Source organism: Bombina bombina, chromosome 4, assembly GCF_027579735.1.
Source record: "Bombina bombina isolate aBomBom1 chromosome 4, aBomBom1.pri, whole genome shotgun sequence".
In the NCBI taxonomy this organism is placed as follows: Eukaryota; Metazoa; Chordata; class Amphibia; order Anura; family Bombinatoridae; genus Bombina; species Bombina bombina.
This window is the reverse complement of record NC_069502.1, coordinates 426,160,389-426,176,092: the sequence shown is the minus strand read 5'-3', so window position 1 is coordinate 426,176,092 and position 15,704 is coordinate 426,160,389. Positions and strand designations below refer to the sequence as shown.

At 38.6% G+C, this 15,704-nt stretch overlaps 1 protein-coding gene across 4 annotated transcripts in view; it reads left to right on the top strand.

The window, feature by feature from the left end:
- TP63 (tumor protein p63) overlaps positions 1 to 15,704 on the top strand; it is a 476,949-nt gene that overhangs the window by 402,718 nt on the left and 58,527 nt on the right. For all 4 annotated transcript variants that reach the window (XM_053710247.1, XM_053710245.1, XM_053710246.1 and 1 more), the window contains exon 2: positions 13,105 to 13,359. In XM_053710247.1, the coding sequence (XP_053566222.1) occupies positions 13,105 to 13,359 (255 nt within the window). The remainder of the gene's footprint in view (positions 1 to 13,104; positions 13,360 to 15,704) is intronic.

Here is a 15,704-nt window from a genome sequence, read left to right as displayed (position 1 = left end):
TCTATTATCTCATTTGCTTTGCTATATTGGTATCCTTTATTGCAGGGGTCACCAAATCATTTTAATAGTTAGGAGCCAGACAACATACATTTAGGAACCAGACAGTTGTATTTGTATATATGGAGAATATCCCAAAAAGTTAGGAGCCAGGGGTAAAAAATCTAGGAGACAGTGGCTCCTGGGTTTGTCGAGCCTTGCTTTATTGAAAAGCATACCTAGGTATTCTTGGGAGCAGCAATATACTACTGGAAGCTAGCTGCTGATTGGTGGCTGCACATATATGCTTCTTGTCATTGGCTCACCCGATGTGTTTTACTAGCTCCTAATAGGACAATGCTGTTTTTTCAACAAAGGATACCAAGAAAATGAAGCAAATTTGATAATACAAGTAACTTGGAAAGTTGTTTAAAATTGTATGCTCTTTCTGCATAACGAGATTTAATAATTATCCATTTGCATTAAAAAGACATTAAACACAAACATGTTCTTTCATGATTCAGATACAGGATAACATTTTAATTTTAAATGTACTTCTATTATCTAAATTGCTTTGTTCTCTTGGTATCCTTTGTTGAAAAAGACACCTAGGTAGGCTCAAGAGCTGGGGGCTAGCTACTGGTTAAGGGCTGCACATATATGCTTCATGTCTTTGATTTATTGATGTGTTTAGCTAGCTTCCAGTAGTGCATTACTGCAGCTTCAATATAAAGGATACCAAGACATTGAAACAATATTGATAATATAAGTCAATTGGAAAGTTGTTTAAAATTGTATGCTCTACCTGAATCATGAAATTCCATTTTTGGGTTTTGTGCCCCTTTAATTAATCATAATTATTAAAGTGACCAAATATGTTTTTCTGTAAGGTAAATAGATAAATGTTTTGGTGTGAATATGACAAGCAACTGTTCTTCGATATAATAAAAGTGACATTATATCTTCTTAAGCTGGTGACTTAAAGCTCCGCTGTTAATGACGTTTAAACTTTCAGTTGTGCCCTGCAGGTACATTTCTTTAGCATAGAAGAATGTGTTGTAGAGAGTCTTGTCTTTACCCTTTAAATTCCAGCCTTAAGGGCAATGGATTGGACATCAAATACACCAACAACAGAAAACAACCAACCCTGAATAGAAGCTGATCTGATAAATTCATGCTGGGAATGTTTTGCAAGAAGACATGTCTACCTCAGATAAAGGGGGTCATATTGAGATCATCGCAGAGTATGAGAGCAAAGAGCTTCTCACCTGGAAAATGAGACCTACAAAGGCCTGTGTAATGACCTTTAGCCCTCAAATCTGCATTGTGCCTCCGGCATGGAGAAGGTTAAATAGTCTTTCAAGGGCCTTTACTTTTTTTTTTTTTAATGTGTCTGATAAAATGCCAGAAAAATAAAGGGCTTCTATGTAAGGATCAGTTTTTCAATGAAAACATTTTGTTAATATTTCTAAAATTGTGGTTTAAATGCCATAATTTTGATTTTTATTCTAAGTTTGCAAAATAATCATTAAAATAAGTTGGTGAATATCTGACTAATCTAATGATCAAACCCATATAGTTGTTCTTGTATTTCATCTCAATTTCTGCTAGGAGTTGGTTTCCTGACTACTAGATGTTGTAGAACTTAATTGCATTGTGCATGTACATATCTTTTCTTCCGCAGTTAAAGAGTTAGCTAAACCCAGACAGCCTGTTTATTCTGCCATAAGATCTTTGCTCTTGAATTTGCTCAGGTTTTCACCTGGTTCAGACTTTAGGTTTTGCACTTCCTGCTCCCAATATTACTGTCTGTCTTGTTGACATTTCTATTGTTCCTTCAGCAATGTGAGAGCGTCTGATGCTGGCTTGTGCTCACTGGGCATTAGACCTGTCTGGAAAATAGAAGTTCCAGCCTACCTTTTACAAACGTTATGTAATTTAATATCCCAGATATTTTTTCAAGAATTTTCCACATTTCTAAGGTTAGAATTAAAGCTCTGGTATGTCTGCAATGTGTTGAGCATGATGCATTGCCTTAAAACAAGCCTAAAGCCTTTCAAATCCATTTCTTTAATCCAATACTCCTCACTAGCTACTAATACTGATAATATTAAGCTTCCCATCCTAATGGCAATATCATTTTCTGTTCTGTTTAAGTGGCTACATCTTATAATGTTTGACAGTTAGCAACTTAATTTTATGGAAAGTTACTCGTAAGATTGAGTTGTACAAGTTTTGCAAATTCATGTTTGTTGGGTTTCAGGTTGTGTAGAAAAGAAAAGTCAATAGGGTTAATTTAGGTAAACTGATTTTCAAGTCACCGATACCCTCTATATACATAAGAAATAAATGCATTAAATAAACTCTTTGCCCTTTGTACAGTTGGAATAATTTCTAAGCCACTATAGATAAATATATAGATATATAGACACACACACATATATATTTATTTTTATTCTGAATCATCACTAGTTAACAATGGTGTGCTGATTCACATTTCCCATTAAGCACTCTAACTCTTCATCATCACCACTCTTTGAAAGCAATTTATGGAGCCCTGGGACTGGGTGTAGAAAGACACAGAGGCATTTAAAGATAAATGGAAACCTACCCCAGCGTCGATCAATCTTTTGTCCTGGTACTTTGCTTTGAGGGAATAGAACACCCTTCAGCAATTGCTGTTCTTCAGAAGTGGGCCTTTTTATTCCTTTAAGATGGTGTAGCATTGTGATTACGGTATTATTAAAGAGAAAATAACTGTGATTTGACTACTTAATTTATATAATGATACATTTAAAGGGACATGAAACCCAATTTCTTCTGTTATGTGTGATCAGTCCACGGGTCATCATTACTTCTGGGATATTATCTGCTCCCCTACAGGAAGTGCAAGAGGATTCACCCAGCAGAGTTGCTATATAGCTCCTCCCCTCTACGTCACCTCCAGTCATTCTCTTGCACCCAAAGACTAGATAGGAGGTGTGAGAGGACTATGGTGATTATACTTAGTTTTTATAACTTCAATCAAAAGTTTGTTATTTTACAATAGCACCGGAGCGTGTTATTACTTCTCTGGCAGAGTTTGAAGAAGAATCTACCAGAGTTTTTCTTATGATTTTAACCGGAGTAGTTAAGATCATATTGCTGTTTCTCGGCCATCTGAGGGAGGTAAAAGCTTCAGATCAGGGGACAGCGGGCAGTTGAATCTGCATTGAGGTATGTAGCAGTTTTTATTTTCTGAATGGAATTGATGAGAAAATCCTGCCATACCGTTATAATGACATGTATGTATACTCTACACTTCAGTATTCTGGGGATGGTATTTCACCGGAATTACTCTGTAAAAATACATTAAACCTTTTAATAGGTATTTAATTCATGTTAAACGTTTTTGCTGGAATGTAGAATCGTTTGCATTTCTGAGGTACTGAGTGAATAAATATTTGGGCATTATTTTTCCACTTGGCAGTTTACTTGTTTTGATTATGACAGTTTCGTTTCTCTCTCACTGCTGTGTGTGAGGGGGAGGGGCCGTTTTTGGCGCTCTTTGCTACGCATCAAAAATTTCCAGTCAGTTACTCTTGTATTTTCTGCATGATCCGGTTCATCTCTAACAGAACTCAGGGGTCTTCAAACTTCTTTGAAGGGAGGTAGTTTCTCTCAGCAGAGCTGTGAGACTTATGTAGTGACTGTGTTTTAAAACGTTGCTCTATGATTTTTATGTTTAAAATTTAATTAGTGTTACTTTACTAATGGGAACAAACCTTTGCTAACAAGTTGTGTTGTTTTTAAAGAGTGATGCTATAACTGTTTTTCAGTTCATTATTTCAACTGTCATTTAATCGTTTAGTGCTTCTTTGAGGCACAGTACGTTTTTGTTAACTAAGATTGTAACCAAGTTGCATGTTTATTGCTAGTGTGTTAAACATGTCTGATTCAGAGTAAGATACCTGTGTCATTTGTTCCAATGCCAAGGTGGAGCCCAATAGAAATTTATGTACTAGCTGTATTGATGCTACTTTAAATAAAAGCCAATCTGTACAAATTGAACAAATTTCACCAAACAGCGAGGGGAGAGTTATGCCGTCTAACTCGCCTCACGTGTCAGTACCTGCGTCTCCCGCCCGGGAGGTGCGTGATATTATGGCGCCTAGTACATCTGGGCAGCCATTACAGATAACATTACAAGATATGGCTACTGTTATGACTGAAGTTTTGGCTAAATTACCAGAACTAAGAGGCAAGCGTGATCACTCTGGGGTGAGAACAGAGTGCGCTGATAATTCTAGGGCCATGTCTGATACTGCGTCACAGCTTGCAGAGCATGAGGACGGAGAGCTTCATTCTGTAGGTGACGGTTCTGATCCAAGCAGATTGGATTCAGATATTTCAAATTTTAAATTTAAATTGGAAAACCTCCGTGTATTACTAGGGGAGGTCTTAGCGGCTCTTAACGATTGTAACACTGTTGCAATACCAGAGAAAATGTGTAGGTTGGATAAATACTTTGCGGTACCGGCGAGTACTGACGTTTTTCCTATACCTAAGAGATTAACTGAAATTGTTACTAAGGAGTGGGATAGACCCGGTGTGCCGTTCTCACCCCCTCCAATATTTAGAAAGATGTTTCCAATAGACGCCACCACACGGGACTTATGGCAAACGGTCCCTAAGGTGGAGGGAGCAGTTTCTACTTTAGCTAAGCGCACCACTATCCCGGTGGAGGATAGCTGTGCTTTTTCAGATCCTATGGATAAAAAATTAGAGGGTTACCTTAAGAAAATGTTTGTTCAACAAGGTTTTATATTGCAACCCCTTGCATGCATCGCGCCGATTACGGCTGCGGCAGCATTTTGGATTGAGTCTCTGGAAGAGAACCTTAGTTCCGCTACGCTGGACGACATTACGGACAGGCTTAGAGTCCTTAAACTAGCTAATTCATTCATTTCGGAGGCCGTAGTACATTTAACCAAACTTACGGCTAAGAATTCAGGATTCGCCATTCAGGCACGTAGGGCGCTGTGGCTAAAATCCTGGTCGGCTGATGTAACTTCTAAGTCCAAATTGCTTAATATACCTTTCAAGGGGCAAACTTTATTTGGGCCCGGTTTGAAAGAGATTATCGCTGACATTACAGGAGGTAAGGGCCACGCTCTGCCTCAAGACAAAGCCAAAGCTAAGGCTAGACAGTCTAATTTTCGTCCCTTTCGGAATTTCAAAGCAGGTGCAGCATCAACTTCCACTGCACCAAAACAGGAAGGAGCTGTTGCTCGTTACAGACAAGGCTGGAAACCTAACCAGTCCTGGAATAAGGGCAAGCAGGCCAGAAAACCTGCTGCTGCCCCTAAGACAGCATGAACCGAGGGCCCCCGATCCGGGACCGGATCTAGTGGGGGGCAGACTCTCTCTCTTCGCCCAGGCTTGGGCAAGAGATGTCCAGGATCCCTGGGCGCTAGAGATCATATCTCAGGGATACCTTCTAGACTTCAAATTATCTCCCCCAAGAGGGAGATTTCATCTGTCAAGGTTGTCAACAAACCAAATAAAGAAAGACGCGTTTCTACGCTGTGTACAAGATCTATTATTAATGGGAGTGATCCATCCGGTTCCGCGGTCGGAACAAGGACAAGGGTTTTACTCAAACCTGTTTGTGGTTCCCAAAAAAGAGGGAACTTTCAGGCCAATCTTGGATTTAAAGATCCTAAACAAATTCCTAAGAGTTCCATCGTTCAAAATGGAAACTATTCGGACAATCTTACCCATGATCCAAAAGGGTCAGTACATGACCACAGTGGATTTAAAGGATGCTTACCTTCACATACCGATTCACAAAGATCATTACCGGTATCTAAGGTTTGCCTTCTTAGACAGGCATTACCAGTTTGTAGCCCTTCCATTCGGATTGGCTACGGCTCCAAGAATCTTCACAAAGGTTCTGGGTGCCCTTCTAGCGGTTCTGAGACCGCGAGGAATTTCGGTAGCTCCGTACCTAGACGACATTCTGATACAAGCTTCAAGCTTTCAAACTGCCAAGTCTCATACAGAGTTAGTTCTGGCATTTCTAAGGTCGCATGGATGGAAAGTGAACGAAAAGAAGAGTTCTCTCTTGCCTCTCACAAGAGTTCCATTCTTGGGGACTCTTATAGATTCTGTAGAAATGAAGATTTATCTGACAGAAGACAGATTAACAAAGCTTCTAAATGCATGCCGTGTCCTTCATTCCATTCAACTCCCGTCAGTAGCTCAATGCATGGAGGTGATCGGCTTAATGGTAGCAGCAATGGACATAGTTCCCTTTGCACGCCTACATCTCAGACCGCTGCAATTGTGCATGCTGAGTCAGTGGAATGGGGATTACTCAGATTTGTCCCCCACTCTGAATCTGGATCAAGAGACCAGAAACTCTCTTCTATGGTGGCTTTCTCGGCCACATCTGTCCAGGGGGATGCCGTTCAGCAGGCCGGACTGGACAATTGTAACAACAGACGCCAGCCTTCTAGGTTGGGGCGCTGTCTGGAATTCTCTGAAGGCTCAGGGACTATGGAGTCAGGAGGAAAGTCTCCTGCCAATAAACATTCTGGAATTGAGAGCAGTTCTCAATGCCCTTCTAGCTTGGCCCCAGTTAAAGACTCGGGGGTTCATCAGGTTTCAGTCGGACAACATCACGACTGTGGCTTACATCAACCATCAGGGAGGGACAAGAAGCTCCCTAGCAATGATAGAAGTATCAAAGATAATTCGCTGGGCAGAGTCTCACTCTTGCCACCTGTCAGCAATCCACATCCCGGGAGTGGAGAACTGGGAGGCGGATTTCTTGAATCGTCAGACTCTTCATCCGGGGGAGTGGGAACTTCATCCGGAGGTCTTTGCCCAAATACTTCGACGTTGGGGCAAACCAGAGATAGATCTCATGGCGTCTCGCCAGAACGCCAAACTTCCTCGCTACGGATCCAGATCCAGGGATCCGGGAGCGGTTCTGATAGATGCTTTGACAGCACCTTGGAACTTCAGGATGGCTTATGTGTTTCCACCCTTCCCGCTGCTTCCTCGATTGATTGCCAAGATCAAACAGGAGAGAGCATCAGTGATTCTAATAGCGCCTGCATGGCCGCGCAGGACTTGGTATGCAGATCTAGTGGACATGTCATCCTGTCCTCCTTGGTCTCTACCTCTAAGACAGGACCTTCTGATTCAGGGTCCATTCAAACATCAAAGTCTAACTTCTCTGAAGCTGACTGCTTGGAAATTGAACGCTTGATTTTATCAAAACGTGGTTTTTCTGAGTCGGTTATTGATACCCTGATACAGGCTAGGAAGCCTGTTACCAGAAAGATTTACCATAAAATATGGCGTAAATACCTATACTGGTGTGAATCCAAAGATTACTCCTGGAGTAAGGTTAGGATTCCTAGGATATTGTCTTTTCTACAAGAAGGTTTAGAAAAGGGTTTATCGGCTAGCTCATTAAAGGGACAGATCTCAGCTCTGTCCATCTTGTTACACAGGCGTCTGTCAGAAAATTCAGACATCCAGGCCTTTTGTCAGGCTTTAGCTAGGATCAAGCCTGTGTTTAAAGCTGTTGCTCCGCCATGGAGTTTAAACTTAGTTCTTAACGTTTTACAGGGTGTTCCGTTTGAACCCCTTCATTCCATTGATATAAAATTGTTATCTTGGAAAGTTCTATTTTTAATGGCTATTTCCTCGGCTCGAAGAGTCTCTGAGTTATCAGCCCTACATTGTGATTCTCCTTATCTGATCTTTCACTCAGACAAGGTAGTTCTGCGTACTAAACCTGGTTTCTTACCTAAGGTTGTCTCTAACAGGAATATCAATCAAGAGATTGTTGTTCCATCCTTGTGTCCAAATCCTTCTTCTAAGAAGGAACGTCTTCTACACAATCTGGATGTAGTTCGTGCCCTCAAGTTCTACTTGCAGGCAACTAAAGATTTTCGCCAAACTTCTTCCCTGTTTGTCGTTTATTCTGGGCAGAGGAGAGGTCAAAAAGCTTCTGCTACCTCTCTCTCTTTTTGGCTTCGTAGCATAATACGTTTAGCCTATGAGACTGCTGGACAGCAGCCTCCTGAAAGAATTACAGCTCATTCCACTAGAGCTGTGGCTTCCACTTGGGCCTTTAAGAATGAGGCCTCTGTTGAACAGATTTGCAAGGCTGCAACTTGGTCTTCGCTTCATACTTTTTCCAAATTTTACAAATTTGACACTTTTGCTTCTTCGGAGGCTATTTTTGGGAGAAAGGTTCTTCAGGCAGTGGTTCCTTCTGTATAATGAGCCTGCCTATCCCTCCCGTCATCCGTGTACTTTTGCTTTGGTATTGGTATCCCAGAAGTAATGATGACCCGTGGACTGATCACACATAACAGAAGAAAACATAATTTATGCTTACCTGATAAATTCCTTTCTTCTGTTGTGTGATCAGTCCACGGCCCGCCCTGTTTTTTAAGGCAGGTAAATATTTTTAAATTATAATTCAGTCACCACTACACCCTTGGCTTCTCCTTTCTCGTTGGTCTTTGGTCGAATGACTGGAGGTGACGTAGAGGGGAGGAGCTATATAGCAACTCTGCTGGGTGAATCCTCTTGCACTTCCTGTAGGGGAGCAGATAATATCCCAGAAGTAATGATGACCCGTGGACTGATCACACAACAGAAGAAAGGAATTTATCAGGTAAGCATAAATTATGTTTTTTTTCTTTCATGCTTAAGATAGAGCAAATGATTTTAAACAACTTTCCAATTTAATTTCCTTCTACTATTTAATTTGTTTTGTTCTTTTGATATTCTTTGTTGAAAAGGATACGTAGGTTGCTGATTGATTGCCTCACATATATGCCTCTGTAGCTCCCAATAGTGTATTGCTGCTTCGTCAACAAAGGATATCAAGAGAACAATGCAAATTATATAATAGAAGTAAATGGGAAAGTTGTTTAAAATTGTTTTCTTCATCGGTTTCATGTCCCTTTAATATTAGTGGCCTTGTATTTATGTTCCCTCATTATAAAGAAAACAAATCTATATCCCTTTCATAGTGCCACTTAGAAGGCAGCACTTTACTGCCAACTCTCACTCTGTTCTAATGTATATTGGTGCATATAAAATTCACTGTCATCTAGTTACTGCCTTCTTACAACATAACAGGAGCAGCCTACAGTGCATTTATCACCACTATTACAAATATGCCTGTTTTGCTAATGGAAGGGTTAAAGCTGACACCTATACTCCCAAGTAGGTGCCTGATCTTCTCATAATAATTTGCCATTAATCTCAAGAGGTGCCACCAAAACTTCCCCATATTGATAAGAAAAAAAGAAAAACCATGCACATTTTTTTACTGAATATCCACAGGTTAGAATTCAGGGTAGTAATACCCAGTATATATTGAGGGTGTAGACACATTGCAGCACTATTTTAAGGTAAAGTAGCCCTAAAGCTATGGGTAAAATGGATCCTCATAAATTCTGACATCAGTTGAAATAGTCAAAATAATGTATTTATTTCTGCTGTCCATATTAAACTTATAATGATGTAACTTCTAAAAGGGTATTGTAGCTATATGCTCTGCATTGTTGTATGGTGTCCATACTTTTTTTCACACTGTCATTTCATATAATGCTCACAATATGGCAAGCTATTTTCAGGATGATGGGATTTGCCATGATGCAACAGTAGCAATTAGATGTGTTTGAAATGTGGCCACACCTCCTACAAAATATAATACCACCACCCTGTGGACATATTCATTAATCACAGCCCATTTGTTGTATTAATATACTAATGACATGGGTGATTCAAGGCAAAATTGTGTTGTTGCTTGCATTTTCATTAAGAACAGAACCAAATGGTCAATGTGACTCTAGTACAGTTACCCCTCCATGAGCCTAAAATGTACAAAATTCCAGGTGGCAATATAAACAGCAAGATAAATATTCTTCAGTGAACAATTTATAGTGACAGTTATTTGATTCAAGTATCACTGTTTCATTGTTTCAGTAGCAGTGTAGCTATGGAGAAACATCAAATGCTAAAGCAAGAAAAAAAAAAACAGATAAATGGCTTATAGTTTAAAAAAAATCAATGTTAAACTCCAAATTTAAGTAGCTTCCAGCCAGAGGGAAATTCCATAAATAAATGATTTTATAGAAAAAAACCTCTTGAAACAGAGAAATGTTGATCATCACCACTTTAAACAGAAAATAAATAAATATCTTAATTATAGATGGCTATGAAAACAAATGCTCCTCTTTGTATATAATTAAAGTATTACCATAAATAACTTACGGCCAAATTACGAGTTTTGCGTTATGAGCTGCTCGGTAATAACTTCCAAGTTATTTCCACCACTCACCTTTAATAGCTCTGCTATTACAGGTTTTCCAAAAACCTGCGTTAGCGGGCAATATGGCAGCGTTGAGCTCCATACCGTACACAAATATCAGTGCTGCTTTGAGCTGGTTTTACGTGCTCGTGCACAATTTCCCCATAGACATCAATGGGGAGAGCCGGCTGAAACAAAAGCCTAACACCTGCAATAAAGGAGCGTAAAGCTCAGTAATGCAGCCTTTTTGATTCCTATGGGGATTGGGAAAAGAAAATTTATGTTTAAACCTAACACCCTAACATAAACCCTGAATCTTAACACAGCTAATCTGCCGCCCCCGACATCGCCGACACCTACTTTACACTTCTTAACCCCTAATCTGCCGACATCGCCGACACCTACATTACACTTATTAACCCCTAATCTGCTGTCCCCAATGTCGTCGCCACCTACATAAATTTATTAACCCCCTAATCTGTCGCCCCCAACATCCTAAAGTTATTAACCCCTAAACCTCTGGCCTCCCACATCACTAACACTAAATAAATATATTAACCCCTAAACCTAACCCTAAGTCTAACCCTAACACCCTTAACTTTAATATAATTCAAATAAATCTAAATAAAAAATACTATTATTACCTAAATAATTCCTATTTAAAACTAAATACTTACCTATAAAATAAATCCTAAGTTTGCTACAATATAACTAATAGTTGCATTGTAGCTATCTTAGGTTTTATTTTTATTTCACAGCTAAGTTTGTATTTATTTTAACTAGGTAAACTAGTTAGTAAATTGTCCTTAAAAGGTCCATTTGTGGGGCATTGCCCCAAAGAAATCAGCTCTTTTACCTGTAAAAAATAAAATACAAACAATCCCCAACAGTAAAACCCACCACCCATACAACCAACCCCCCCAAAAAAAAACTACCTAAAAAAACTAAGCTCCCCATTGCCCTGAAAAGGGCATTTGGATGGGCATTGCCCTTAAAAGGGCATTAAGCTCTTTTTCTGTGCCCAAAGTCCCTAATCTAAAAATAAAACCCACCCAATAAACCCTTAAAAAAAAACTAATACTAACCCCCGAAGATCCGCTTACAGTTTTTGAAGACCGAACATCCATCCTCATCCAGCCGGGAGAAGTCTTCATCCAAGCGGGCAGAAGTCCTCAATGAAAGCCGGGAGAAGTCTTCATCCAAGCGGCAAGAAGTCGTCCTCAAGGCGGGCAGAAGTCTTCATCCAGACAGTATCTTCATCCTTCCGACGTGGAGCGGCGGCTCCATCTTCAAGACATCCAGCGCAGAGCATCCTCTTCTTTTGCTGGCTCTTCAAGAATAAAATTTACTTTGAATGACATCATCCAAGATGGTGTTCCTTGAATTCCGATTGGCTGATAGAATTCTATCAGCCAATCGGAATTAAAGGGTAAAGCTTCAATCCTATTGGCTGATTGGAACAGCCAATAGAATGCAAGCGCAATCCTATTGGCTGATTGCATCAGCCAATAGGATTGTTTACCCTTTAATTCTGATTGGCTGATAGAATTCTATCTCATGAGTTCAGTCTCATGTATACTGTGCAACCGGACATTTTTCTGGAATTGTGTTGTGAGTGGGGCAAGTACCAGGCCTCATATTAGACATAGTAGGCATTTCACCTGCTCCAAAATTTCAGTACAGCAATTTTTGCCTTTGATATAATGTTACTAAATTGTGAAATGATTGGTGTTGCAAAGTGTTGTTAACCTATTATATGTCATAGAGGACTACAGAACCCCTTAGGGATAACACCATTCCAATCTCCTAACACAGACCAGTAATATTACTGTTGTGATGACATTTTAATTATTATTTGTAGGAGTGGGATTGTTGGCAAGTTAAATTTGTTGTCATGATATTGATGTCTGCACCATTGTGAATGCAGATGTTGAGACGTTCTCTATTAGGCTGAAGTTACTATCTATATAGGGGAAGTAGGTGATTTATAAGAAGCAGGTACAGTTTCATGCAAATCAGATCATTTTCATAATGCCCCCCCCTTCATAAATAAGTAGTCTTATTAAATGAAAATTAACATCTTCCTTTTTATTGTTAGAAAGTTTTCCTATATTCTAGATGCAAAACAACTGGTATTTCTGTGTGGCTGACAACCAGATGGAATGGCATACATTTTAGCATGCAGAGGTTAAAGTGTGAGCTTTATATATTTTGTTTATTTATGAAGAATATATACAGCAGACAGCCCCATAGTTTCCAGTTAGACACACATGAAATGAGAAGTTAATCTCTCCTTTTGAATTTGGCCATATAGCTGGGAGTGTCCTAATGTGCACTTTCAAAGGCCTGATCTTTAAATCTCCCTTTCAGTTTGTTCTTTTGAAAGTGTTTTTATTAATTATGACTTGCTTGTTTGTTTTTAATACCCATGCTTTGTGAAAACAGTGCTGCTGTCAAGCTCATTGACATCCCTGTTAAATTTACTGCAGATCATCAGGACCGTGTAAATAAATGTTTTCACATCAGCAGTGTTGAATATATTTTTAACAATGTAAAAGTTTTCCTTGGTTGGATCATGATTAAGGGGTGTGCATATCATGGCCTTTGAAACTTAAAGAGCAAAATAGCAATAATAAAAATCACATTTAAGTGAAGTGAATTACACAATATTTATATTTTAAATAAGGGTGCTGTGTTAATTTTTTGTCAGAATGGATGTCAGATATTGACGGCTACAAAATAATACTGTAGGTGTTGACCTTTAGCATACTGACAGATCTCTTCTGTTTTCACTACAGCCACAGTATACAAATTTAGGGCTCCTGAATAGCATGGAACAGCAGATCCAAAATGGTTCATCTTCCACCAGCCCTTACACTACTGAACATGCTCAGAACAGTGTCACAGCACCATCACCGTATGCTCAGCCCAGCTCCACATTTGATGCCCTCTCGCCTTCTCCAGCAATCCCATCAAACACAGATTACCCTGGGCCTCACAGCTTTGATGTCTCATTTCAGCAATCCAGCACAGCAAAGTCAGCCACCTGGACAGTAAGTAAAATTCATTTTTTGGCATACAATAGTAGGGATTATTTTACTTTTTTATGCATATAGGTAACTAACATATTACAGTTAGAATTTTGTAGAATTATCAAGTACATCTTCTTTCTGTGAATGCAGCCTTTGTGTCTGAAAAGTTGCCTTGTCAAAGACTTACATTTACCATAGAACAGCCTCTGATTGGTCCCAAAAAAGAACATGAATATAAATTCTACCAGGCTCTTCAATGGATATATCTCTGGATTACTCTGCAATATCAAAGTCCTGCAATTATTGCTACCAAAATTACAGTTTAAAATGGATTTAAACATTTATTTTGTATGCATATTTTTCCAAATCGGCTTCTAATTACTAATATATACTATCTGCATTTATAAGCAGACTGACTTTATGTTTCTTACATTTTCATTGCTCTGTATAACACACAGAAACCTTTCCTTTCACTGCTTGAATGGCAAGGTGACCAGTATAATATTCAGTAGAACTCTATTTTGCAGTGTGCTGAATTTGATTGACTAATCTGTGTGTTTTTATGTGTATGCATTTAAATCTTCTTTACAAGGATTTTATATATAAAAGGTTTTCTCATATATTGTGTTACTTTGATTTTTTTCATATTGTCATGCTCTTATCCTTTCATAAATGTTTTGCATAGTAATTAGTAGATGGCAGTTTATTTACTGATGTCACTGATAACTCACCTGACTTGAAAGTTTCCATTTGCTTCAATGACCTAATAAAGTGCTATTGCTATAAGCAACACCCTTAAAGGGACACTGAACCCAATTTTTTTCTTTCATGATTCAGATAGAGCATGCGATTTTAAGCAACTTTCTAATTTACTCCTATTATCAAATTTTCTTCATTCTCTTGGTATCTTTATTTGAAATGCAAGAATTAAAGTTTAGATGCCGGCCCATTTTTTGTGAATAACCTGGGTTATTCTTGCTGATTGGTGGATAAATTCATCCACCAATAAAAAAGTGCTGTCCAGAGTCCTGAACCAAAAAAGAAGCTTAGATGCCTTCTTTTTCAAATAAAGATAGCAAGTGAACGAAAAAAAATTGATAATAGGAGTAAATTAGAAAGTTGCTTAAAATTGCATGCTCTGTCTGAATCACAAAAGAAAAAATGTGGGTTCAGTGTCCCTGAGACCAGGCTACAAGCATCTTTCTTTTTTTACTTTTTCTTGCCAGGTTTTAGTAATTAAATATTGTAATTTCCCTGGCTACTTTCATAAGAATTATAGAATGTGCTCCACTTTTCATTTAAGTTTTTAACTTTTTCCAATTTACTAATATTGCCCCATGGCATTGCATAGACATTTAAAAATTAAAAAGGGTTTAATTCATGAAAAGTTTTACATTTATATATATATATTTAAGAATTTTTACCTATTTACCGCTGTGACGATAAGTGCAGCTCTCCCATTTAACATTTTGTCAAATTGATTGACAGATGACGATTCGTAAAAGAACCAATCCTTTTTTTCCCCCGGGCCGTGACGTTTATGCAAAGGGGCTGAACGCCGCGGGGGGGGGGGGGGCGCGTTCACTTTAATCATACGAAAGAGTAGAATTAAATGGACATTCAAGTCAACATTAAACTTTCATGATTCAGATAGGACATGCACTTTTAAACAACTTTCCAATTTACTTTTAGCATCAGATTTGCTTTGTTCTCTTGGTTTTTTTTGTTAAAATCTAAACCTAGATAGGCTCATATGCTAATTTTTAAGCCCTTGAAGGCCACCTCTTATTTTAGTGCATTTTGACAATTAGACACTGCTAGTTCATGTGTGTCATATAAGTAACATTGTACTCACTCCTGTGGAGCTATTTATGATAGTTGGCCAATATGAATGTCTGTCAAAAGAACTGAGATAAAGGGGCAGTCTTCAGAGGCTTAGATACAAGATAATCACAGAGGTAAAAAGGTGTATTAAAGGGACATTCCAGTCAAAATTTAAATGCACATAGATTAATTACAGCTTTGAATAAAACCATATTTGCAATACACATGTATTGGCAAAAATGCTGCTTGTTAAAGTTATCACTGTTTTAGTGTTAAAGGGACAGTCTAGTAAAAAATAAACTTTTATGATTCAAATAGGGTATGCAATTTTAAACAACTATCCAATTTATTTTTATCATCAATTTTTCTTTGTTCTCTTGGTATTCTTAGTTAAAAGCTAAACCTGGGTAGGCTCATATGCTAATTTTTTAGCCCTTGAAGGCCGCCTCTTATCTGAATGCATTTTTAAAAAAATCACAACTAGAGGGCGTTAGTTCATGTGTTCCAGACAGATAACATTGTGCTCACACCCGTGGAGTTAC